The sequence below is a fragment of the Embiotoca jacksoni genome, unplaced genomic scaffold (assembly GCF_022577435.1).
Source record: "Embiotoca jacksoni isolate LCO1_2020_lvr unplaced genomic scaffold, fEmbJac1.0.p SCAF_16, whole genome shotgun sequence".
Lineage (NCBI taxonomy): Eukaryota > Metazoa > Chordata > Actinopteri > Embiotocidae > Embiotoca > Embiotoca jacksoni.
In genome coordinates, this window is record NW_027185296.1 from 6,900,941 (window position 1) to 6,926,805 (window position 25,865).

Sequence of the window (25,865 nt, forward strand, 5' to 3'; positions counted from 1 at the left end):
TTGCGAGTCAAAGATCACACAAAGGACATCTGTGCATCTGAAATAAAATGCCTCCGTCTGTAGGTTTTAAACATTTATGTTACGTGTCATATATGTGTTGTTGTCTACAAAAGAGAGAATAAAGAATGTGAAGACAATGACTGAACACGTGTGTCATTTAATAAATATTTCATTCACTAACTCATTAACTCATTTGAAACTTTGAATCGTCCTAAAACCTACAACTCTAATTCATATTTATACATTCCAATCTTAAGGCAGATCATGTAAAGTTTTAAATAAAATACTGTGTGTAGCTCGGAAATATATACCTGCTTTCTGTAGGTGGCAGGACAACGCATAAAACATTTCTACTGTATGGCCAACATGTGCATCTCTGCAGCAGAGGAGTTAAACGAGAGTTTCTTATGTCAAAATCCAAACTTTTCAACTCATGCAACAGTGTCCAGTCATTACATAGAAGAAGCATTATCCCTGATATGTTTCCACATAAACCAAAGCACAAAATACTGCAGCACACTCGCTTGAACAATCTGATATATAAGTACACTTTGAAACTCATTAAGACGCATCACGTTTTTCAAATCAGGGTATACCAAAACTATTTTAAAGATCTGACCAGCTTGCTAGAAAAGTCACACAGGAAGGAAACACACACAGCTGAAAAATGTTGTAAGGCTGCATGGTTTTTTAGGAAAGAAAACCTTTCTTGGCATCTTTACTGGAAGAAGGGAGGCTGAAGCTTGGTGCGCACCTGATCTCGTTTCTCCTCTTTCTGCTTGAGGTAATCTTTAAGCTTGTCAGTGGAGAAACACACTTTGGAGTGTCGGGCTTTGTGTGGGGCGCGATGGGCGCGGATCCATGGGTTCTGGAGACACTCTGCTGCAGTGGGCCTCCCCCTAAAAAGTTTGTAATCAAATAATAATATAATATAATAATAATAATAATATTAAATATATGCTCCAATAATACACACAATACATCTTCTCTCACTGATAATCTTTGGAGCTGTTTGCACAAGAAAATTGAAAATCCAAAGACAAGGAATGTTTGATATGTTTAGTTACTCTCATGCAGAATAGATTTCAAGAGAGCCACTTACCAGGATTTGTTGTTCAGGCTGCTCTTCATGAAGTTTAAGGCTCCCTCTGACAGACCGGGGTAACACCGTCCAAACTGGATCTTCCCTTTCTTGATGTTTCTGTCTTGCTCCCAGCTGAGCTCCGCATGAAATGGGCTGTCGGCACTCAACCTAGTAAAGGAAGACAGAAAGAAACGCTTCTATAATACACAAACCATTCAAAGAACATGTTATAATTCACAAGGTAATTCTTCAACAGAAGATGTAGTCTGTGTTAGTGTAGATACATCTTCATCGAAGGATTTTGATCTATCTATTTAAAGACTTTATCCAGTTATAATAAGACAATTAAAAATATATTGTCTGCAAATGCAGATTATTAACTGTTGGATACGTTTTGAGTAGTAACAACAAACATGACATGCTTTATAAACTCCTGTATCTCTGTGCTTACATGATGAACGACAGAACTCCAACAGCCCAAACGTCTGTCTCCGGCCCGACACCCTGACCTTCAAGGATCTCCGGAGCTTTAGGAAGGACAATATAAACTGACAAAACAGACAGGACATTGTTTGTAAAGAGTCCTTACAAGAAAAGCTATTTCCATTCACATGCTACATTTTCTGTATTAGGAAAAAAATAATCAGAGATGGATATAGAAATGATAAGAAAATGGACTTGGTTTGTTAGGCTATGGTAGCTAGGATCAGCTGAGGTGGGGGAAGTTAGGCTGAGTTATTTCCATCCATCAATCCGTCCTTCCTTTTAGAAAGTGTACCTTTGCTGCGGCAGTCTGTTGGAAGGCCATGACAGTCAAAGGTTTAGTACATTAGATGAATCTACAAGGGGAAAAGCGTCGAAATCTTATCTACATCTCCTTTTGATTGTAAATAAGAAACACCACTACCTCTGCTGTCTGACAGGCCGTGGATGTGCTCGACGTTGAGAGGCTGTCCAGGCGTGAAGGACTGAGCCGAGCCAAAGTCAACGATCTTCAGGTGGTTACGGTCGTCCACCAGCATGTTGTCAGACTTCAGGTCCAGGTGGATCACTCGCCGGCTGTGAAGATAGTCGACTGCACTGAGGACCTGAACCAGCAGCTCTGCAACGTGAGTCTCTGCATACTGATCTCTGAGGGGATGCAAACACAGGAATGTTTATGAAGTAACAACAGCAACAATTTATTTTCGATATAGCGATGCAACACGATATACATAACAATAAAACAATATTTAAAAATAATTAGTGTAGTGTCCATATTCAAATTTACCTCAATGAAAATCTTATAAGTATGTTCAAATTTGATAAAAAAAAAAAAAAAATAGACCATCAATTGATAACAAAATTCCTCTCTTGCAAGACCAGCAAAACAAAGTGAGATTTTGCCTTAATCGAGGCAGCAAATCTCAAAATATTTTAATTTGTTCTCTGAATTCTTTGACTAAGCAGAGCCTTGTTATGGCTTCCCCAGTCCTTCCCCTAACCTCTGTGTTTTTCCATTTCCTCATGTATCCTGTCTGTCAGTGTCATCTGTCCGTCAGTCCCCTGTCAGTGCACCAGTGTGGGTGTGGCCATCCTACTACAAGCTGGCTGCTGAGCACCAGCTGATGACAAACACCTGCTGCCAATCTACTCTCATCTACTCTGGCATTTATACCTGGAATCAACAGCCACTAAATAAACTAAAACTTCTCCCCTTTATGTTCTTTTTACTTCTTGGATCATGACAAGTGTAGTAGTTTTGGAATTAGACAGTTCTGTTTGAGTTAGGGGATGAAAAAGACACTTTACACGGTAAGTCCCTCACTTTGAGTGGAACTTTTAACCTGCTGTTGTCACCAGACGAAAGGGTTAGGGGCCCACCACAATCACTCAATCAATCTATTACCTCGCAGCAAGACTGCAGAGCAGCTCCTTGCCGGGACAGAGCTCTTCCACTAACACCAGGTAGCGGGGGGCGATGAACGCGGCGTGCAGCTGAACCAGGTGAGGGTGATGAAGCTTCTTCAGCAACTGGTACTCCCGCAGCACCAGAGGTCTCTGCTCCGCCTGGTAAGGGGAGATCTTGGAAGCAAACACTTGGCTGGTCTCAACATCCCGACACAAGTTTACTACGCTGAAACGACCCCTGAGAGGTACGAAAACAGAAGATGAGTGGCTTAGTGGCAAAGTGGCACCTGAAGAGGAGAAAAACAAGACAAGGCTAATGCATACTGGGGCTGGTTTTGGTATTCTGTGACTGTGAATTAGCAGATAAGGAAAATTGATGGTTAATGGTCCTCGTGGTTTTGGGACTTACAGAAAAAAGTCTAATTGAAGTAGCGGTTAGAAAAAATGAAAATAATTTTAAATAAAGGAGGGAAAATATCAAAAATATATCAAACCACAACCTGAGGTTTGATTCATAGATATCTGTATGAAACTTAAAGGAAGAAAAATATGCTGTCCAATGCTAACAGAAGTACAGAGATATTACAGTCTTGTGTATTATAGATTATTATGAAGAAAACACATGTTAGAGGTAGTTTTGCTCAACAACTGCAGCTTGTCAGTGAAAATCCCACCTGTTGATCTCAGAGAGGAAGCTGTAGCTCTTGTGTTTTGTGTGTGAGTGTGATCCGGTGACCTTTGACCCCAGTGACTCAGTCTGAATGAGAGGAACGTGAATCTCTGTAGAGGTAGAAACAATGTTACCCTCCATTTAGTAGCAGTTTGTATATTCTCATGTGGTTGGCAAGGAAGCTAATCTGTGTGTTAAACACACCAAACCAGAGATACACAATCTTGCTGCGTTTACAAAGCCTGATGTCACATTAAAAAAACTTCTACGAAAGAATAATATCACACGTGCAACAGCAAACATGCAGCGGTGCTTTTCTTGCCTTCAGGATGAGAGGCCATGACAACTGGAGCTGAAGCATCGCTGAAAGGTCCTGCTCCTGTCTTGGAGATGCAACCCACCCTGAAGACGTACGAGGCTCCTCTGGTTAAATCCCTCACCACATAGCAGCTCTCCGTCACCTCCTCGGACAGTACGGTCCACTCCCCACCTGACGAGACACACAACTTACTGTATATTATAATGCTCTTGCAGTGTAATTAAGTAACAGCGATATTAGTTATGTTGTACTGGAGGAAATATATATATATATTTTTTTTTTTAATTTATTTTATTATTTTTTTAAAAGCCACATAAAATGAGAGTTACAAGCAGTTCAAACATTTTACACACATATATATATATATGTCTTATTTTCTATTTGTGCTGCTGCAGGTGACCACAGCTCCAAGGTGAAGGATTCTGACTGATAAATTTGAGGAGTAGACAACACCAGTACCACAATGTCATGAAAATATGGGAGCCATTTTTCTGGTACTGAGATTGTGACAGTAAAATGATTGTTGAAAAAGAAGTAAAGACTCTTAACTTAAGACTTACTACAAATTACCCAGTATCATTTGGCAAGATGCAGAAAAAAAGTTCTCCTCTGTTTTTGCTTTTAAATATACTGAGTAAGAATAATGTTATAAATTAACTTCATAGACTCAACTTCAAAGACAAACTTTAATTGGCTGAGTTCTATGAATTGAAATGATCTAAAATGGTGAAAAAAGTATTGAGTGTGTCATTCAAAATACTATGTTCTGCACAAGCCTAATGAGATATATTATGGTATTTCTTAATGAGGAAAGAAAATATACACCAAATTATACACCCCAAATTTAAGCAATTCTAATGTCATGGTGAGAAACTTTGACTTCCAGTAACTAATAAATGACAATTTAGATATCAATAAGTGGACAGAACCAAAACACTGAATAAACTTCTTTTTAACACAAGCAAACATTTTGACAAACCTACCGTCTGTACAGTACTGCACACAGTAAGTGACAGGATCACTGGACTGAACCGGCCTCCACACCAGCAGGACTCCACCTCCATCTAACTGGAACACCTCGGCCTTGGAGGGACGGGCTGGCAGATCTGGATATTGAGAAAAAGTAAAAGTCTGCTGTGTAGCAAAAAATGTGATGTAAACCTGGAAATATATAACCCAAAGGATGTAGCTTTGTTTTTTCATTACCTTTTGACTTTTTGAACACGGGTATTTTGAAAGATGGCAAGAGTTTTGAGGTTCTCTTTTTGGGACTCTCAGGTGGGGTGGAAGCTGATCCTTTCACTATTGGCCCTGTTATGAAGAAAAGGGAACACTGAATGGAACAAACCTGATGTTCAATAAGATGACAATTAGTTTCATCCTGATACATCAATTTGTTTTTATCATTTTTATTAATTGGGATGCTGTTTGACGACATGTCTTGTTTAAAACCATGTAAAAATAAAATAATGTATATTAACTCACCTCCTTTACTCACATCCTCCTTACTGGAGGACCTGGAGAACAGCTTGGTCAGGCTGGAGGCTGAAGCTCTCATTTTCTTCCTCAGAGACATGGTGGGTGTGTCGGGCTTCATGATCTCTCCTAGTGTGGGTCCTAACTCTGTGTCATCTAGCTGTGAGTAGGAATGGCCAGTCCAGGACTGCCTGCGGAAGATCTTCAGCAGTCCCAGCTTGGGTGACTTCCCTGTGGGTGGTCGGACTTCGAGGGCTGGAGCGGATGCATGCCTCTGGAGACCAGAGCCCTCTTTCTTATCCTTGGTTCTGGGGGGCCTCTCTGGAGCCTGTAGAGAAGAGAGGCTGGGACTGGGGCTCGGCATCACTGGCGTCCCCGGCTGACCTCTGTTGTTTGTGGATAAGTTGGGATTGGATCGCGTGCGGTTCCTTGGCGGTGCCTGAGGAACCGAGCCTTTGGGTTTTACCTCTTGGAATGAGCACGGTGATGGTGGAATCAGAGGCTCACCCTGATCATCATATCCTTCACTCTCCCCTGATCTGTATCCTCCTCTGAGATGACCATGACTCAACTCCTCATAGGACCCCAGTCTACTTGAAGACTCAGAGCCACCATGCTCCAAAATAAATGACTCAGCCAGTGACCCTTGGGAGCCGACAAAGGTATCTCCCACCGTCTGCTCACGATCCAGCATGGAGCTCCTTCTGTCTCCAGCGAGGAAGTCAGAGGGACCAAATGATCCACTTGATGTGTGAGTCCCTTGTACAGGAGCAACAGAGCCTCTTCTCCTTGTAGCTCGCTGAGAGCTCGGGATGGCCAATAAGTTTCTCCCTGCCACTTCATCGTCTGTGAAATCTTCCTTCAGACTCTGAGAGCCTTCCTCCTCACCTGGCATTGCCCTGCTGGGTGAGCTGGGAGATCGTCGTGAATATTCATCAAGAGACCTGCTTCTCCTGTGAGGGGGTATGTTGCCGTGGATAAAGCCAACTCCACTGTCAAACGAGCAGGACTTCTGCATGGTGGGCTGGACAGATCCCCGTCTCTGACCACGGTTAGTCTCTGTTTCATCCTCCACATATTCAATAAGAGGTTCGTTGAGGCGACCTGAGAAGCTCCTCCTAAGAGGCTTGCGGCCTCTTTCCTGCTTTTTGGCCTGGAATTTGTCCCTTAATGTCATGTGTCTGGCAGACATTGGTGAAAGCTGATGAGAGGTGTTATAGAAAGTGCTTCGGATGACGCTCCCTCGAGGGATACGACCTCCATCACTCTCTGAACCGTCGTCCCCATCAGAAAGGTAGAGGGACGGACTACTGTCCTTGCTAAACCGACGCTCTCTCTGAGGTGTGTGTTGGGACGATACTTCTGATGATGCAACTGACTGCCTGCTCATACTCCGCTGCAGTACACTCCTCCTTCCTACTATCTCCCCATCCTCTTCCTCCCCTAATGTTAGCTCCTCTTCCTCCTCTCCATCTAGGTGCAGTTTGGCAAAAGGCTCAGGGATCCGTGCTCTCTCCATCAAAGAATCAAAGTCTTCCTCTGTTTCCTCTTCCTCCTCAGTCTGGCTGCAGTGCTGGAAAAAGTCCCAAGAGTCAGCCTCATCATACTCAGACGAGGAGCCACTGCTCGGGGAGCTGCTGCTGTGATCCTGGTGCTCACGGGGCACCGTCACTGCAGTATCTCTGAGAGGAGCATCCAGCAGTTCAGGAATGGGCCTCAATGTGAGCACTGAACCAATGCAGGTCAGAGAACGCTGAGGAGATCAACGGGAAAGATATTGAAGTTATATTTTTCCAATGCATTCTCTTAGATGATCTAGTGTGAGCTTAACTCTTATTATATCAGATCAAAATCAAAAACTTTCAACATTACACAAAACCAGTTGATACTTCTTTTTACCCCGGGGGCCTTGGTTTCAGTTCATAACACAAAACAAGGTAACTCACCTGCCATTTCCTTTTTGAGATGAAGACTTTCAAACTCTTTGTGTTGATTTCATCAGTATCTTCTCCTGCATGTTCATCCTAACCACAGTAATAAAGATAGGTGAGTTTAACTGTGTCAGGGGTTCAACAAAACTTGGAAAAAAAAACACCTATTGTTCTGTATTTTAGCTCACCTGGAACCATTCCTGACTCAAGCACTCAAAGGCAGACGGTCGCTTCCTGGGTACAAGAAAATTGGAAGAGGTTAGATATGTTCACTGCTTCACCTGAAACCAGTTATATACTTGTTTACTGGATACACCATTACAACACTGGCTATGTATGAATTATGTGTTAAAATGTTGTGTTATTCTTTGAGTAAATTTGCTATTGATTGTAAAAGGTGTGCTAGTAAAGCCTTAAAGAGTTATCAGCAGAGTTAATTTAGTTTTATGCAACTTTCAAATATTTCACTTCATTGTTTGTTTTGCCAGTTTTTTGGACCAGAATAAACCCTATGAAATCTAATTTTTACTGGGTTGTGTTTGATTGTTGAATCAGAATGGAAATTAATATTACTGATGCAAAGAGACTCATTTTCTCATTTGTCAAATAAAAAGGGCAAATTTTTAATCAAATATCTAATCAGACTTTCTGAATGTGTAGCAGTATAAGCAAAAACAAAACTGCCTCCATACTCTGGATCTGGCTGAAGGACCATGTGGAGAAAGTTCTTGGCTTCAGGGCTCCTGTACAGGACATCAGGGGCATCCCAGTTCAGGGTCCCCTCCCCCACCCTCAGCAGTGTAGCTCGGTCAGTCTCACCCACAAAGGGGCATCGGCACACCAGACTGTAAAGATTTATTTTTTAAGATTTTGATATACTGCATATACAATATTTAAGATTTTGAGGTTATTTTCAAAAGGGCAGAGATACATACCACAGATAGGCTATAACACCCACAGCCCTGACAGAGAGAATAAGAGATATTCATGGCATTATTATAATTTTTCTCTGTAATTTACCATTGTACAAAAATCCTTTTTGGCTTTTACTTAAATGTTCTTTTAATACGAACAGGTCTACATCATGTGAATATTCAAAAAGAAGTGCACCTTCCTGTATGCAATACATTTACAAAGGTAATAAAAATACACAAAATGTATTGCAAGTACCACATGCAAGTTTCTGTTAGCCAGATTAGCAGTTAAATTTACCAAATATCGGTGGCCACTGTGACTGGTTCCTGGTGAACGATTTCTGGTGCAACAAACTCAGGTGTACCAAACATGCTGTACTGGTGTCGGGATGTGTCGATTTCCTGGCAGAAGCCAAAGTCACAGATCTTGATCTCGTCTCTTGGTGGGTACACCATTAGGATATTATCAGGCTAAAGGGAATACGAATATAGATGGGAGTTAAGAAATACATGAAAATGAATGCCAGAGTCAATGATGTGATGTTGACTGGACCAGAAAGCTCACTTTAATGTCCAGATGCAAGATGTTCAAGCTGTGGATGTGACTAACTCCTTCAAGAAGTTGCTGGATATATGTCTGAACCTGAAATTAAAAAAATATGGGATATTGGTCAAGAGCCATACATCACATTTGCAACACTCTAATTATTAACTAAACAGACGAATGTGGGTTTGTACCTCTTTTTCTGAGACTGATCCTCTCAGTAATAAATGGTCCAGAAGTCCATGAGAACAGCAGCTAGAAACAGTGTTGAAGAACTCACAGATTAAATGTTTATGTATGTGGTCAAACCAGCAATAAAGATAAACGTATCAGTTTATGGTAACACATAAAAGGGAGGATACATTTCTGTGATTAGCACAAGCGTGCGTCTGGTGCAAAAAAAATCCAGCAGACAGGCCACTCTTGGGTGAGCGAGACGGGATAGCAAGTCCCTCTCCTGGAAGGCCCGGGTCCGAGTGTTGCTCCGAAGAGGAAGAAACTTGGCAGCAAAGACTTCCCCTGTCCGTCTGTGGACTACATGCTTCACGACTCCAAATGTTCCCCTAAATAATCAAAAGGGGATTTTACTCAAATTAAATCTCAGCAGAGATGATGGGATGTTTAGACTACATCAATATGAAGTACGGGTTCACCTTCCAATTTCCTCATGTACGTCATAGACAGAGAACAACTTCCTTCTCTTCCCCAGCTCCACTTCTCTCTCCTGAGACTCCAGTGGACCTATGGAAAAAACACAACTTGTAACTAAAGCAGGTACAGTAAACCACAGGGACATCAATAATAATACACTCCTTATCATCCATACAATAATACATTTTGTGACATGCTTTGTAGTAGAGATACACTGACCTTCCTCCACTGTGAGCTGAGCCTGACACGAGGCATGACCAGAGTCATTGTGAGCAAAACAGGTGTATATGCCACTGTCCTCACCGTCGGGGCACACAATGGTCACTGAGCACCGGGCACCCTGTTGCACTATCTTCACATTTTCATTGGCTGCAAGCTCCTCTCCATCCTCCAATCACAGAGAGAGATTAGCATTTAATTAGGAATGATTACCAGAAAACTTTAGTCAAACTTTTTCCATTATGACCTTTTAAAACATTCAGTGAATATGTGCCAAAAAAAAAGTCAGCTTCATTTTTTAGGTTGTTTTCTGAATTCTCTTCTGAGGAGACAGAGAGGCTGAAAACTATCGACTAACTTTCTATAAAAGTCAATCAACTAAAGACAAATTAACCGTCAGCTGTAGCATCATCACCATAAAAATGGTAAATAATAAAATCTTGTATTGTCGCAATATATTTTTATTTGATCCCATAAATTCTAAGTTGTAAACTCACCCTCCTTTGGCAACCAACCCCATCTGGAAGTCACTTATCTACAGTACTCATACCTTGTACCACTGTATCTTAGGAGTAGGTCTTCCTGTGATGATGGCAGTAAATGTAGATGTCTGACCCGGCTCTACATACAGGTCCTCAGCAGGTACCTGGATGAAGGGAGGAGCTGAACAGAAAATTTGATTACTTTGTAAATTATACAAGAGTTTATAATATTCTTATTCTTATGTGTTTAGGAGACAAGAATACCATCAGTAATTTCCTGCATCTGCTCTGAGATGTAGATCTCCTCTTCTTCTTCTAGGTAACACAGAGGCTGCTGTGCTGCCTGATCCGTTGAGGCATGAACATCCACTTCAGTGCTACACTCAGCCCTGGAGGAAGAGATAATGAAAAAATGAATCACAATTAATCTATTAAATAGAAACCATGAAGAAATCTTACCAGGTAGTGAAGATCAGTGTAGGCAACCTATATGCTATCCATAACTTACTGTTCAGTGGATCCAGGAGGAAAAAGCATCTTGGCAATAGAAGTGGGGCTGAAATCAGTCTGCAACCATTTCTTCACGAAGGCAGTGGACCAGCCCTCTGAGTCAGCATCTATGAAACCCAAAACACCACTCAGCCAGAGTTTTATAGTAAGAGAGTCAAAACAAGTACATATTTCAAAATGTATTTAAAGAACTTCTACTTGTATTGATACGTGGAATTGGAAAAGTTTAGAAAGTACTTTACCTTCCAGTCCGGGAACAGTAATAATATATTTCTTACCTTGCAACTTCAGGGTTTAACCCCACTAACCCACCACACCAACAGGACATGGGCACATGCCCACTCCTACACGGATGTAAAGGGGACACTTGCCCAGCACATGACCATCTTGTGTTCGTAGGAGTGAAGAGTTAGCCGGGCATGCGTTGAAGAAAGGAAGAAGGGGAATGTTGAGTGGTTATTTGTTATCGTGATAATGATGACTTACATGGAACGGTCCATGTGAGGAACCTCCTGCTTTAGGACGAGGGAAGATGGAGAAACATGTACGTTATGGAGAATGGAGGGGCAAACATGGGGTCAAAAATCCAGAAAAATATATATAAATAAGATTGAGACAACTTTATAGTCCATATAGAAGATATTATACATCAAACTTATCGATCTGTTGATCTTAGCTGAATTACTCTATTCCACTACTTTAACTGCTGACCCTCTGTGATGACCCTCACGACATAATATAGGACACAAATACTTTACACTCGACTTTTTTTTTTTTAATCAAATTAAGTATGACTGCTGTTAGTTTATAACACCTCAGTAGTTGTGCTGACTTTTGTATGATGAGTCTAATGGAAACAAAATTCATGCCCTCTGTGGAAAGATGGTGAAAAACACAAAAAACATTCTATACAATAAATGTATCAATGTCTTTTAATGGGAGATGAAGCAGTATGGTGTCTATGATGAATGGCAGCCACTAGATCCCGCTCGTTACAGCCACAGAACAGTCAGAAGTCACATGTCACACGACTAACAAGTTCAACTATTCAGGTGTGAATCACATGCAGAGTTGAAAGTGCAGAAGATCTACTGCTAGTTATTAGAACAGATGCGGTGAGCATTGAAACAGAATCAGGACACAAGCAGGGTTATGTGTGGGTATTAGTTGACAGATGATTATGAGTGAGTCTGGGTTTAGTGTGGCTAAGATAATTGGAGCAATCCAGGAAAATGGTTACAGTATGAAGAATACATTTGTGATCACATGCAGACTTTTAAGTGATATGACCAAGACAATTCAAATTAAATGGTAATATTAGAAATGGCATGATGAGAAAATAACAGGTGTACAAGTGTTTATATTTCATGCATACCACCACATAATGCAGTTAATAGTGAGAATAAAACATTTGCTGCACTATGCAAATTGAAACTGATTCTTTTTTTTCTGTCATCTTTTTGGCATTCACCTACAGGCTGCACTCCATGCCATAATCGCTGGGAATCTAGTGACAACTGGTATGGTAGGTGAAACTACTTATGATGTGAGTGTGTGTGTGTGAAATGAGGAAAAGGAATATGTAAGTAGAGTAAAATCTCCCAATGGTGTCAACTTGATAGAATGGATGAATGGTAGTGGTTGAAAGGGAACACTGATCCAAATTGTTGCTGTTTGTGGTGAAGTGATGTCATATGATTTGATGCAAAACAGGTGATGGGATCTGAAGTAAAATTGGACAATGGCATGTGCTTTATCCCTTTTTTAAACACAGTTGAACTAGTGGACGTGTGGATCCACATGAAAACCCTGTCATGGGTTTCCATCCTGTGTGGAGAATTTTTACCTCAGTGGCTCCGATCGTCATACCTTTAGGAGGCAAGTCCTGCGGTTGATCATTCCCGATGTCAGCCGGAGGTACATAGGCGGGACATAGACCTGCCTTGCACTTGACGCAGCCCAGTTCATTCCAAAGCTAAACAAAACAAAATATTTCACACAATGAAGATCCCTGGTATGTCTGATATCAATAATATTGGCTTCTTTGATACCATGGACACTTATGCAGGTTTTATACCTCAGACTCATACTGTCCAATATCTGCCTCTGTTGCCCTGATGACTGTCAGAGACAAGATCCCACTCCGAGGGTCATTAACGATGGAATATTTCTGCTGGTCGGTCAACTCTCTGCCATCTTTCAACCACCTGCCAAACCCAAAGATTCAAGCCGTTAGCACACTTAGTAATTACAAAAATAATGTAGCAACTTCTGTGGTGACATCAGCTCTGTGCTGCCATACCTAATTCGTGGTAAAGGGGTAGTGAGTGTGGAGCAGGAGAACTGGATATCCTCTCCTTCTATCAGACAGGCACTCTCCAGGCGACTCACAAACCTGGGTGGAGCTGGAGAGAAGTCATCATAGAAGTATGATGAAGATGTAAAAATAATGTGCTGTGGTCCCAGCTGTCTTGTGTTCCTCTGTGACAATGCATGTACTGTATGAACAACATTCACCTACAAACACAAATGTGGATCTTGTGCAACACTGTTTTGGCTCAGCTGCACCCAAGACTCACCCTGCACCACAACCTTAGCCAGAGAGCCAGCACTGCCCATGGAGCTGCAGGCGTAGCACGCATACTGTCCGGAGTCCTCTGCAGTGAGGCTGTCCAGGATCAGACTACAAGTGCCTAACCGGTCTGCGGTGATGATGTGACGCGGGTCATCCTCCAACGGAAGACCATCTAAGAGGTGGACATCAGTGTTTTTACTGTGTAACTGAACTACACAATGGAGGCATGAAAATGTGCGTTACTCAAATATTAACTTTAAAATAAAAATCTGTGTGCAATCGCAGACAAACTACTCTACTACTTTGTACCAGTGATATCAAATAAAAGTGGTACAATATGCATAGTATTAAGACATGTATGCTAAAGTTGAAACATCCTTGGAGAAATGACATATTTTGTATTTGTGGAGTGAAGCCGTAACCTTTGCAGAAAAAAAAGCATTCAAATTCTTCAATTGGTGATGTACTGGTAGTTTTTATTTCATGAAATAATGTTTTTATTTTTTTAAAGTAAATTTTCCCTGCAACGCACAAAATTCTGCATTCAACTGTTTTGGTAAGATATTTCAAACCTTTGAGCCAGCTGATAACTGGAGTTGGAGATCCTGAGACCTTACAGGTCAGTTTGATCGTCTGTCCTATCTTTGTTTTGTAGTCAGACAACAATGACTCGAACACTGGAGGGCCTGTTGGTAGAGAAAAACACAAGATGAGAAATCATCAACGACATTATAAAAATATTAGGCATATTAGTTCATTATAAATACTTTGATGATCACTAGCTTCAACAAAAATAAATTCAAAGCAGGGAAAAATATTTTAATCCATATGATACAAGCAGGTAGAGCACCTCAGAAGTCAAAGTTGTTTTGAAGCTGCCACTTTAGTTTTAAGAACAAAACATACTTATGAAAACAGGAAGCAAAGTGGTAACAATATTTCATTTTCATACTCTTATAATTTACCATCAAATAACACCTTATGTTTATCTCTTTTCTTGCTGATGAGGCAAAAGTAATAGTCAGAGACGAAGTCAGACTTACTGTTAGTGAGCGTGCTGGAGCGTTGCTGGAGCTCCTTCAGGTCTTTGAGCCAGGAGAGTTTAACCAGTGTGGAGTGGCCCTGTAGTGTGTACCTCCTCATGGAGCCCCTGTGCTCGTGCCACAAACCCCAGGACCTTTCCTCTCCACCCACAGTCTCCTTTATTTGCACATCATTCAGCTGGAGAGAGTTGTCAAAGTGAGAATGAGGAACAGTGAGACAGTGGGAGGATGAGATCAAGAACTGTAATGCTGTGATTGTCATCACATGTTTCCAACTGTAGTATTTGTATCGCTTCACTTGCTGTAGGAAAGTAGAACAACTCTTACCTTCATTTTGTTCCTGAAGGTGTAGGTGTCTCTATTCATGCTGGTGTCTTTTTTCAGCTTGCACAGTACAATGCATTCCTTAAAGAGAAAGACCTGTCTCTGATGCCCTCTAGTGGCCGTCTTAATTTCTGGAGATTCCTCCCACACAGTGAAGACTCCCTAAGAGGAAGAAGGTGAATGAGAATCAAACACTGTGATGACCGTACTGGATGTCTTATCAGAACAGGCTTCAGGTAATTTGTCTATTTTTACAGAGATATACTACCATGGCAGCATTGTGGAACAAAGTTATAAGTTACGGTAATATACTTATGCTGCAACCAGATGATAGAAAAGAGGATGGAAAAAACTTTTATCAGACTTTGCTCACTCTAACTGTTTAATATTTATAAGGTTTGATTATTCAGGCTGAACTCAGAGGTTAAAAGCATGAAAACATTACAGTCGTCTTTGCTTACCTGTCGCACGGGCTCACCCAAGGCAGTAAGAGGAGTTGGGTAGTTCTCGATGAGGGACACCTGGTGCAGGTTATCAGATCTCCAAGGGAGGCAGGAGACCACAGAGAAGGCATCCTCTAACAGAAAGCAGCTCTGGCCACTTTTAGCTTTGTTTTTAATTAACTCCTGAGAGGGGAAAAAAGTATTATTTACATCTAAGGCATTCAGGCGACACACTTTCAAGAAGAAACGACAAATTGTGCAACAGCAGCGTAAAACTTAAATGCTGACTGTTAAGATGGGAAAAAAAAAAATCCATTACGCAAAAATTCTTACACAACATAGTAAGAGCTGCAAGAAAGACAGAAGCAAAAATCTACTGTTTTGTAGAAATATAAAATTTCAGGTATTACTACTGTTATGCGCAGCTTTGTGAGAATGAACAGCTATGCCGACCTTCAGTAAGGCCTGGTAGGTTTGAATCCTCTCTACTGGTTGCTGCAGGAAAGTGAGGAAATCCATAACAGGAACGTCAGGCTTTCCAGGTTCAATTAACTCCTGAAATGCAATAAGTGACATGGTAAAGAAATAAGGAAGAGGAGATTAATATAATAATTCTGCTCCTTGACACCTTTGTTTCCCCAGTGTTGATGTGAAATGTTGATGTTTGAATACTTTGAAATACTGTTGGGCAGCCTTCTCAGTGATGCAGGCCTCTGCTTGTGCTTGTCCCACCATGTAGTGAAGATACTTCTCAAAGTACTCAATGTGTTTGGTCAGATGCATGGCTACATCATCATCTGTGGCACACTCTCTCAGACCGGGAAGGATGGACCTGAAAAAGAGATGTAGCATCAGACTGGTGAACGTACACAGGACCTTGTGTCTCTTAAAAGAAATTAAGAAGAGGGACAGAATGTAAAAAGAAAACACATTTTTATGGATTATTGATATATATTATGTATTAAATGTATATGTTGTTTATATTTATATGTATAAATATATTCATATGTTGTATAAAACATTTAAATGAGCATTATAATAATGACATACAGTACAATAGAAATACTGTATGTTTGCTGTGTGTATGTGTGTTTGTGTTTGCATTACCACTCATGTAAGAACACAATGTCCTTGATATTCCTGAAAATGATCTCCTTCTGGTTGAGGATGTTAATGGGGACGTGGCAGCTGGAGTCCAGAAAATTTAGCTGGTGAGATATGAACATCTTCATCTCCTTTACAAACTCCTCCTCTCCATCGATCAGGCCTTGGATCAGTTGACTAAAGATACAGGGAATTTAAAACAGCCTGAATGTGATACAGCAGTATTTGTTTTTAATTTTCACATCTGAGATTTGTAATTGCAACAAACAAATTCTTCAAAGCCAAATTATCAATACGTTGCAAGAAACTAGAAAACAAAGTGAAACAGTAGAGATAATAGCATACATGTATTCATGTATAACAACTTACATACAGTATATTCATTATCCAAATAGATGAATCCAGTAACAGTAAATATTAATCCAAATAATAGTCCCGCTCCTCCCTATTTATTCAACCTGTCAATATATAGCTGCAGAATTACAGACCTCATAGCTCTCCTGTACTCCTCTCCTGTAGATCCGATTCCATCAAGATCATCTTGAGGTGCTCTCAGCTGCGGGAAGGCCTCCTGTTGAAAATGTCACGTATTTATCATTAAACTTTAAACATTTTTCATTCTTTGATGTCTCTGCTGACAGCATAATGAACATGATTGAATAATAATGTTTCTGGCCCAGATGACTGGTGTTGCCATCTGGATATATTTATACAGCCTACCTTTCTCTTCTTCTCCAGGTAGGCAGGACACAGCCATCCCTGCCGAGCAGGGTTAGTTTTGGTGGGTTTGGTCCTCACCAGCCATCTGTCAGGATGAACAGAGTCCAGGACCTCTACAAACTGGCCCTCCTTCAGAACAAAACTGTCCTTGTTGCCACTGTTGGGACTGCAGTCAGCTCGAGCCACGTACATTTCAAATGTCTGAGGTAGGAAAACAGCATGTAATTTATAGCTTATAGAGTCAAGTACTCAATATTAGTTTATCAGATTACGACTTAATCAGATCACATTTGTTCCATTGATGTTTAAAGAGCACATACAATAGGCCCATGAATACAGTACATGCAGCAAAGATAGATGTGTGTGTGTAAAAAAATACCTCTCTTCTGTCCTCCTCCCCCTCTGACTCTAATCCAGATACAGTACTAGCTAAGGGTGTGTGGGCCTGATGGTGCTTTGGAGATGGTGTCCTCATTTTACTGTCATGAGTCCCTACAAATTGGAATAGAAGAGAGCTTCAAAATACCTGCTTGGAAACTTAAGAAGAACTGGATGAGAGATGACATACATTTAAAAACAAAACAAAACAAATTAATTAACATTGCTGACCTTTGACCTTCAACAGTTTCTTAGGAGGTTGTGGAGCAGTTATCTCTTTGTTATCCTCCTTTGGAGCAACTTCTTCTACTGGTTTTGGTACAACCCTGTGATGACATTCATGAATATGTTTGGTGTGTTGGAAGAGCATAAAATTCAAGACCAGCATTGAAGTGTAGAAGATCAAATATTTACTCTGTACTCTTACTACCTTGGTATGACTGCAGCAGTCTCAACAGGTTCCATTATATCTGGAGCTGTGTCATAATCAGAAGGACTTGACACTGTTGAAATAAGGAATGAGTTTAAATAATACAAATATGTTCTTCACGAAACATGTATGTCATATGTTCCTAAGAAAAACATTTGTTTTGTTTTTACAGATGGGATGTAAATGTGTTACTCACTGGAGCTGGCAGCAATGAGTGAGGATCGTCTTCTCTCCTGCAGGCTCATGTGGGTGTCCTGCTCCGTCAGGTTGTAGGTCTCCCACAGAGAGACACTCACACTTTCTACATAGTTTTCAGCATCTGCAGCTGAAGTGTGCACCACTGCTTGACTCTCAGGCAGATCTTGACTCTGTGATTTGTCCTGAGGTTCAGGAGAAGCGAGCTGCAAAGGAGTTATGGCTGCAAGGGGAGGGTGTACAGGGTTCTGGACTGCAGCAGTAGGTTGTGCAGTCTGTTCTACTGTTATGTTTCCATTGTAGGATGTCACACCAAACTTATTCACCACCTCACAGGTATAAATTCCACTGTCACTGTTAACCAGGTTTTTGATCACCAGTGTGCATTCTCCAGTCTCTGCAGTCTTAATGCGGCACCGATGGTCATGACTGATTTCTTGGCCGTTTTTCAGCCAGCGTACTGTGCTGGGTTTTCCCTCTACGATGCACACTAGAGTGAGAGTACTATGAAGATCTGCACTCTGGTTCTTAAACACCTCTTTAAATACTGGTCGCATGTCCCTGCGGGTTTTGTAGCCTTTGAAAGCAGCCTGGATCTTGACTGCAGCCTCTTGCATCTCTGGTTCATCTTCAGTGTGGATGTCAATGTCTGGCAGAGAATCCTTGGATGCCTGTGTCCTCTGGAGGGGCAGCTCTGTTGTAGGCCCTACAACTAAAGAGACAATGGGCTGCACATTGCTGTGGTTAGCTGGTATCTCGGTCAAAGCCTCCAAGAATGTTTCATCCTCAGAAATGTAGAGGAGAGGGATGTCCTCTGCCACCTTTGTTGTTAGTTGTTCTTTCTCTCTTCTCACTGGCTCCACTGCCAGTTTAATTTCCTGGTCATTTCCAGGCTCTTTTCTCATAGGTTTAACTGGCTGATTTATTGGCTGTTTGCTTTCTTTCTCTGCAGCTCTGGCAGGCTGTTTAATTTTCTCAACTATTTCACTGTCTGATGTTACTGACTGGTTCCTCTGAAGTGTTGGTTTCTCTTCAGACTCTTTTTTCAATAGCTTTATTGATTGTTTTATTGGATGCTCCTCAGTCGTTTTTATGACACCTCTTGCTGGCTGTTGCTCATCTTGATCTGTCTCTGTGTCTCTTGATACTTGTTTTTCTATTCCCCCTTTGGATTTGCTTTTAGTCCTTGCTGGTGGCTTTGGAAGGACAAATTCAGCTTCTTTTTCTATAGGCTTTCCTGGTTGTTCTACTGACTGATTGTCCTGCTGATTTACAGAAGGCACTAGTTTCAGTGGCTTTTTCGCTGTCTGTGTGGACACTTGTTTATTCGCATGGTTGCCCTGTTTATGGTCTTCTTCAGAATCATTATAAGTATTCTTTAACACCTGGAGAATGGTCTCCTCAGTGTCTTTTAAAATACACTTGACTGGTTGCTTTTCCACAGTTACCTTCCCTTTAAATCTCATTGGTGGTTTCAAAAGCTCCTCTGCTGTCTTGTCCATTTCACCTTCATTTTCTGTAGATTTCACATCTTCCTTTGTTGTTTCTCTCCTGATCAATTCTTCTACTGGTTTAACAGGGCGGTTTTCATCCTCACTGTTTTTCCATTGTACCGTTCCTGAATGCTTCACCTTCTTCTCAACTTCACTTGTTTTCTGTGAAGGCTTTTCTACTTGTTTTAAGCGCTGTTTAATTTCAGGTTCCTTCTCCTTTTGTTTTTTAAGTCCAACCTCAGTGTCACCCAAAACCCTGTCTGACTGACTTACTGTATGGTCAACTTTAAGTAATTCTTCCACATTTCTTCCTGGTTGTTTTGTCTCCTGGAAAACTCCATTTTCTGTTTCCAGAGGCCTGGCTGGCTCTTCGACCCTCCTGTCAACCTTGTGATCCTCCTCCGGTGGTCTCACTGACTTGTCAGCTTTCGTGTACGACTCACCATCTTTTTCTTTATTTCTCTCCACTTGTGTCACGTTCTGTGCAACCTCAAAATCTTTTTCCACATATCTTGCAAGTTGGACGCCCTTCTGGACTTCGTTATTCTGCTTCAGCACAAGCGGCTTTAGGTGAACTGGCTCCACGTCTTTTTCTGAATTAGTTAAAGATGCTTTCCTAGTCCTCTTTTTGGGCTCAGGGGGTTTAGCGTCTGGAGGACCAGGCTTCTCGTTCTCTGGAGTAAGATTTGGTTTGGAAACCGTACCTTTCCCCCGTGGCTGTACTGTGAGAGGTTCTGGCTTTGGTGGAGTTGGTTGTAGCGCTGCAAAGGAGAATGAAAAAAATTTACATGAGTGAATTAATTTTGTTCCTGCAACTTTACTAATCAGGAATAAAGATGCACACACCTGTCACTTTCACAGTAGCAGTAGTCTCTGCAGCTCCTGCTTGACATGTGTAGCTGTCAATGTCTTCAGGTTTGAGATCTTTGATATGGAGCTGGAGGAAGCAGCCATCCTGCTTCATCTCGTACTTCCTGCTGGCTCTCAGTGGCAGCTTGTTCTTCTTCCACTGTACAGACACTCCAGGTTTAGACAGCTTACAGTACAGGGAGGCTGTACCTCCTGCCTCAGCCTCCACAGTCTGTAATTCTTTGCTGAAGAATGGAGCGAGCTCTACGTAGGTGGGACAGAATCAACCACATTATGGTTTGATACAGTATCAGCTCAGGCAACAAATATACTTTGCAAATACATTTTCATGGTTTCAATTAGCTACATAATGTGTTTGCTACAGTGGAAAAATCAGCAAATCACAGATTGTTTACACGATCACATTTAAAACCATTGACAGATTGAAAAGATTGCATATTCTATGCATACATTCACAGTGCCTACATGCACACACCTTTTACTGTTAGAGTAGCAGTGGTCTCTGCAGCTCCTGCTTGGCATGTGTAGCTGCCACTGTCCTCAGGTTTGAGCTCATTGATGTTGAGCTGCAGGAGGCATCCATCCTGCTTCATCTCATACTTTGTATTTGCTCTCACAGGCAGCATATTCTTCTTCCATTGCACCGGCACTCCAGGCTTTGACAATTCACAGCACAGGGAGGCTGGGCATCCCTCATCAGCCTCCACACTTTGCAAGTCTTCTTCGAAGAATGGTGGAAGCTCTTAGAAAATAGATAATAATTGGGAAAAAAATAATCATACATCTTCAGTGTAATAGGACAATGCTGAAGACCCCATAGAGGAGGACAAAACTGTATCTGTAAGTACCTATTGTTCAGTGAGCTGATAATGTAGAGGGTAGGTTTGAGAACAGAACATCAGAATATTAACTTTTAGACAATCGCAGTTGAATGTATTTTATCATGTAAATGTTTGCATACATTGCTAACACTGAATTTTACATCCCTTTGCCAAATGCCAAACCACAGAGTACACACCTGTCACTGCCACAGTAGCAGTAGTCTTTGCACTTCCTGCTTGACATGTGTAGCTGCCACTGTCCTCAGGTTTGAGCTCCTTGATGTGCAGCTGGAGGAAGCAGCCATCCTGCTTCATCTCATACTTCCTGTTGGCTCTCAGTGGCAGCTTGTTCTTCTTCCACTGTACTGACACCCCAGGCTTGGACAGTTCACAGGTCAGGGAGGCTGTACCTCCCTCCTCAGTTTCCACACTGACTAAGTCTTTCTTGAAGACTGGAGGGAGCTCTGGGAAAACGGGCAAAGAGAACAAAAACAGTACATTCATAATGTGGGTAACATAATGACAACCAAATAGATTAGAGAAACACAAGAAAGCATTGTAAAATAAATTGAATGCAGTTATAAAATGTTCGGACACAGTCAGATTCCTCCAGCTGCACACACCTTTCACTGTCACAGTTGCAGTAGTCTCTGCAGCTCCTGCTTGACACGAGTAGCTGCCACTGTCCTCAGGTTTGAGATCATTGATGTCGATCTGGAGGAAGCAGCCACTCTGTTTCATCTCATACTTCCTGTTGGCTCTCAGTGGCAGCTTGTTCTTTTTCCACTGTACTGACACCCCAGGTTTGGATACTTCACAGGACAGGGAGGCTGTACCTCCCTCCTCAATGTCCACACTTTTCAAGTCGACCTTGAAGAATGGTGGGAGCTCTGGGGAAATGGGTAACGATTTAATAAACATAAACATACATCTTTAATATAGTATGAAAATGCTTGATACATGACCAAAAGGAGAAACAAATGTTTTGAATACATAGAGCAAAACGACTTTTAAGCCAACTAAGGATGTAGGATTGCAATAATATACAAACTCGAATAGTCAGACAATCTCAGAAAAGTGCTTAAAATTTCATTTTGGGTGTGATTTTGTACATGCTTAACTGGTTTATTCATTGCAATCGACACTGCCAAACAGACACACCTGTCACTTTCAAAGTAGCAGTGGTCTCTGCAGCTCCTGCTTGACATGTGTAGCTGCCTCTGTCCTCAGGTTTGAGATCTTTGATGTGGAGCTGGAGGAAGCAGCCATCCTGCTTCATCTCATACTTCCTGCTGGCTCTCAGTGGCAGCTTGTTCTTCTTCCACTGTACTGACACCCCAGGCTTGGACAGCTCACAGTACAGGGAGGCTGTACCTCCCTCCTCGGCCTCTGTACCTTGTAACTCTTCTATGAAACATGGTGGGAGTTCTGGCAAACAAAAAAGGTTTAAAAAGTAACAAAGTGGGATTTTCTAGTGAAACATTTGAGATATTGTCAATATAAGACTGAATAAGAAGCATTTTGGTGAGCTCAGGTAATTACAAGTAATTATCTGAAAATAGTTTTCCATGTTTTCAAGCTTGTAGACACTGTAAAATTTACCATGCAGATTTCCAAATTCACAAACCTTTCACTGACAAGGTTGCAGTGGTCTCTGCACTTCCTGTTTGACATGTGTAGCTGCCACTGTCCTCAGGTGTGAGCCCCTTCATGTTGAGCTGCAGGAAGCAGCCATCCTGCTTCATCTCATACTTCCTGCTGGCTCTCAGTGGCTGCTTGTTCTTCTTCCACTGTACTGACACTCCAGGTTTGGACACCTCACAGCACAGGGAGGCAGTACCTCCCTCCACAGCCTTCATGTTCAGCAGTTCCTTTTTGAAAAATGGTGGGAGCTCTGGGAATGATAAGAGGGTCAGAGAAGAATGAAGGAAAATATTTTAGTCTAACATATGTAAAGTTTTGTACATTAATAATTGATGGACAAATAAGTAGTAGAAATGATGCTCCCGCAGCCTGACCTTATATTGTTTAGATTAACACGTGAAAGCATTCAAAAATACTAGTTACAGATTTCTATGACTCAGATGTCCTAATGTTTAGACAGTACCTTTCACTGAAACATTGGCAGTTGTTTCCGCATTTCCTGCTTGACATGTGTAGCTGCCACTGTCTTCAGGTTCGAGCTCTTTGATGAGTAGCTGGAGGAAGCAGCCATCTTGTTTCATCTCATACTTCCTGCTGTTTCTCAGAGGTAGTCTGTTCTTCTTCCACTGCACGGACACCCGCGGTTTAGACAGCTCGCACTGCAGGGAGGCTGTATCTCCCTCCTCTCCCTCCACACTTCTTAATTCTTTATTGAAGAATGGTGGGAGCTCTGGGGAAGAAATTATATATCTACTATATCATCTGTATACATGTTTAAGATGTCACCACAAGAACAAAAATAGTCATCTGTTATTTTTGTTGCTCATAACAGTATTTGCAGTATTTGTATATTATCTGGACTTGACTGCATTTAGGAGGGAATTGTTATGTTATGAGTTTCAGAAGGTTTACACAATCACAGAAAAGTACCTTCACTGGCAAAGACATTGCTTTTCTGTGACTTAAAGTATAACATGGTAAAATTGATCAATGACATATCAAACCAAACACACCTTTCACAGACACGGTAGCAGTGGTCTCTGCGCTTCCTGCTTGACATGAGTAGCTGCCACTGTCCTCTAGTTTGAGGTCCTTGATGTGGAGCTGGAGGAAGCAGCCGTCCTGCCTCATCTCGTACGTCCTGCTGGCTCTCAGTGGCTGCTGGTTCTTCCTCCATTGAATTGGCACTCCAAGTTTAGACAGCTCACAGTACAAGGAGGCTGTGCATCCCTCTTCAGCTTCCACACTCTGCAACTCCTCCTGGAAGAAGGGAGGAAGCTCTGGGGAAAATGCAAGGGAAAGGACAGAATAGAAAATATTTATTATAATAAGAACACTTCACAGTACAATTTGAAACATTTATTTGTTATTCAATGAAATTGGGTAAGAAAGGAGGCAGAAGGTAATTTATATCTACATCCTGGTCATTAGAATGTAAAATGTCAACATTTCTTAATTACCTGTTACAGTCAGTTTGGCACTGCTCTGCACATCTCCTGTATCACAGGAGTATATGCCAGTATCAAGGGGCTCTGCATCAGGGATGAGCAGCAGGTTGATTTTTCCCTCCTTACGCATCTCATATTTATCACCATTTCGAAGGGGAATATGGTTGCGCCTCCAGGTAACCAGGGTGGTGAAGTCAGAGGTGGTGCAGCGCAGAGTAGCCGTCTCTCCCTCCATGACCACAGTGTCTTTTGGGGTCTCCTCAAATAGTACTAGATTTTGAAATCAAATCACACTTTAGAATGTCTGACATAGAAGAGATAAATTTGACTGAAAATGCACAATCTTGCTGAATTATATAAAAAAAAAAAGTACACCCTTTATTTTCCTGCTCACCTTTGGGTTTAGGAACAACCAGCAGACATGCAGAGGTCCTCTCCTCCCCAACCACAAACGCCACAGTGCCCGTCTCCTCAGGTGTTGTCATGGTGAGGACCAGTTGGTGCTGGAAACCATGGCATGTCATCTGGTTCATCTCGTTCTTCTGCAGAGGGCTGGGACCGAGCCACCAGACGCCCTCACTCACGTCTGCGTGACTCAGCTCACACACAAACACTGCGTCCTCTCCCGCTGTCACTGTTACATCGTGTAGCTCTGTAACAATCCGAACGCGCTCTGTGGAGAAAGAAGGAGCTAGATACAGCTGGCTTTTTAGACAATGGAATTTGGTATATTTACAGCAACTTAAGTGAGAACGGCCACTTCCGCATTTCTTCTAATGTAAATAAATGAACCCAAAAGGACATTAAATAATGGATGAAACTCTACAGTTGTATCCACCTACCCCTCACAATCAGCTTGGCGGTGGTCTTCTTGCCTCTGGTGATACAGCAGTACTCTCCAGCATCCTCCAGCTGAAGTTTCTTGATCTCCAGAGTGTGTGTGGGACCTTTCTTCTTGACAATGTAACATCCACCTTCCTCCACCACAGTGTTGTCCTTCTTCCAAGTGACGGGGACATTAGCACTGGAAACCTCACAAGACAGCAGCACTGACTTCCCCTCCATTATAGCTTGGCTCTCCAGTTCCTTCTCAAAGAATACCGACGCTGCCGCTGGTTAAAGAAAGAACGAAAGAGAGTAGATATTGGATTACTAAAGATGGATTTACACCCAGTATACTGTGACAAATAACAGACTATCGTAGAATTGAAGAGATCATCAAATTATGAAGGAACAAATATATGTTTTAATTGATTAGTGATGTAACGGGCATCTGTGGCTCATAAAGTTGGCAGTTCGATTCAGGGAACCTCCTGTCCACATGCCAAAGTGTCCTTGGGAAAGACACTGAACTCAAAATTAATCTCGATCGCAAGTGAGCACCAAGCACGGCAGTGTGTGTGAATGTGTGTGTGAGTGGGTGTGTGAATGGGAGGCAAACAGTAAAACGCTTTGAGACCGCTGAGGGTAATGGAGCGCTATGTAAGTGTAGACCTTTTAAGGTGTTAAGGTTTGGTTGACTGAATGCAGGTTATTAAATTTAGTCAGCAAGCTCATGTGGAACAGACTTATTATTATGCGAGTATAATATAAACCAAGCTGTATAACCCTCCCCACCTGGAGGATGAGGAGGGTTCTGTTCGACTTCGTAACAGAACATAGAGCCACAGGCAATAGGTTATTAAAT

The 25,865-nt window shown here is 41.8% G+C and overlaps 1 protein-coding gene across 5 annotated transcripts in view; it reads right to left on the bottom strand.

Annotated features, from left to right (window-relative positions):
- Positions 1–677: 677 nt before the first annotated feature.
- obscna (obscurin, cytoskeletal calmodulin and titin-interacting RhoGEF a) overlaps positions 678–25,865 on the bottom strand; it is a 40,153-nt gene continuing 14,965 nt past the window's right edge. For 2 of the 5 annotated variants that reach the window (XM_069150551.1, XM_069150555.1), the window contains 52 exons: positions 25,021–25,290; positions 24,573–24,851; positions 24,191–24,448; positions 23,744–24,010; positions 23,194–23,460; positions 22,714–22,980; positions 22,248–22,514; positions 21,710–21,976; positions 21,284–21,550; positions 20,741–21,007; positions 20,242–20,508; positions 17,904–20,156; positions 17,708–17,780; positions 17,509–17,603; positions 17,279–17,391; positions 16,900–17,100; positions 16,668–16,750; positions 16,183–16,356; positions 15,748–15,907; positions 15,529–15,630; positions 15,094–15,258; positions 14,636–14,794; positions 14,309–14,486; positions 13,838–13,951; positions 13,270–13,437; positions 12,993–13,095; positions 12,768–12,897; positions 12,560–12,665; positions 10,689–10,797; positions 10,445–10,569; positions 10,249–10,361; positions 9,699–9,867; positions 9,482–9,569; positions 9,191–9,391; positions 9,023–9,083; positions 8,850–8,927; positions 8,583–8,755; positions 8,306–8,332; positions 8,063–8,215; positions 7,559–7,604; positions 7,386–7,463; positions 5,449–7,192; positions 5,170–5,274; positions 4,947–5,069; positions 3,967–4,134; positions 3,649–3,754; positions 2,973–3,212; positions 1,992–2,215; positions 1,863–1,877; positions 1,536–1,632; positions 1,103–1,252; positions 678–899 (listed from right to left, as the gene is read on the bottom strand). In XM_069150551.1, the coding sequence (XP_069006652.1) occupies positions 719–899; positions 1,103–1,252; positions 1,536–1,632; positions 1,863–1,877; positions 1,992–2,215; positions 2,973–3,212; positions 3,649–3,754; positions 3,967–4,134; positions 4,947–5,069; positions 5,170–5,274; positions 5,449–7,192; positions 7,386–7,463; positions 7,559–7,604; positions 8,063–8,215; positions 8,306–8,332; positions 8,583–8,755; positions 8,850–8,927; positions 9,023–9,083; positions 9,191–9,391; positions 9,482–9,569; positions 9,699–9,867; positions 10,249–10,361; positions 10,445–10,569; positions 10,689–10,797; positions 12,560–12,665; positions 12,768–12,897; positions 12,993–13,095; positions 13,270–13,437; positions 13,838–13,951; positions 14,309–14,486; positions 14,636–14,794; positions 15,094–15,258; positions 15,529–15,630; positions 15,748–15,907; positions 16,183–16,356; positions 16,668–16,750; positions 16,900–17,100; positions 17,279–17,391; positions 17,509–17,603; positions 17,708–17,780; positions 17,904–20,156; positions 20,242–20,508; positions 20,741–21,007; positions 21,284–21,550; positions 21,710–21,976; positions 22,248–22,514; positions 22,714–22,980; positions 23,194–23,460; positions 23,744–24,010; positions 24,191–24,448; positions 24,573–24,851; positions 25,021–25,290 (11,894 nt within the window). In that variant the 3' untranslated portion in view covers positions 678–718. Of the gene's footprint in view, positions 900–1,102; positions 1,253–1,535; positions 1,633–1,862; positions 1,878–1,991; positions 2,216–2,972; positions 3,262–3,648; positions 3,755–3,966; positions 4,135–4,946; positions 5,070–5,169; positions 5,275–5,448; positions 7,193–7,385; positions 7,464–7,558; positions 7,605–8,062; positions 8,216–8,305; positions 8,333–8,582; positions 8,756–8,849; positions 8,928–9,022; positions 9,084–9,190; positions 9,392–9,481; positions 9,570–9,698; positions 9,868–10,248; positions 10,362–10,444; positions 10,570–10,688; positions 10,798–12,559; positions 12,666–12,767; positions 12,898–12,992; positions 13,096–13,269; positions 13,438–13,837; positions 13,952–14,308; positions 14,487–14,635; positions 14,795–15,093; positions 15,259–15,528; positions 15,631–15,747; positions 15,908–16,182; positions 16,357–16,667; positions 16,751–16,899; positions 17,101–17,278; positions 17,392–17,508; positions 17,604–17,707; positions 17,781–17,903; positions 20,157–20,241; positions 20,509–20,740; positions 21,008–21,283; positions 21,551–21,709; positions 21,977–22,247; positions 22,515–22,713; positions 22,981–23,193; positions 23,461–23,743; positions 24,011–24,190; positions 24,449–24,572; positions 24,852–25,020; positions 25,291–25,865 lie in introns of those variants that run through there. The other 3 variants (XM_069150553.1, XM_069150552.1, XM_069150554.1) reach the window with 3 other exon arrangements.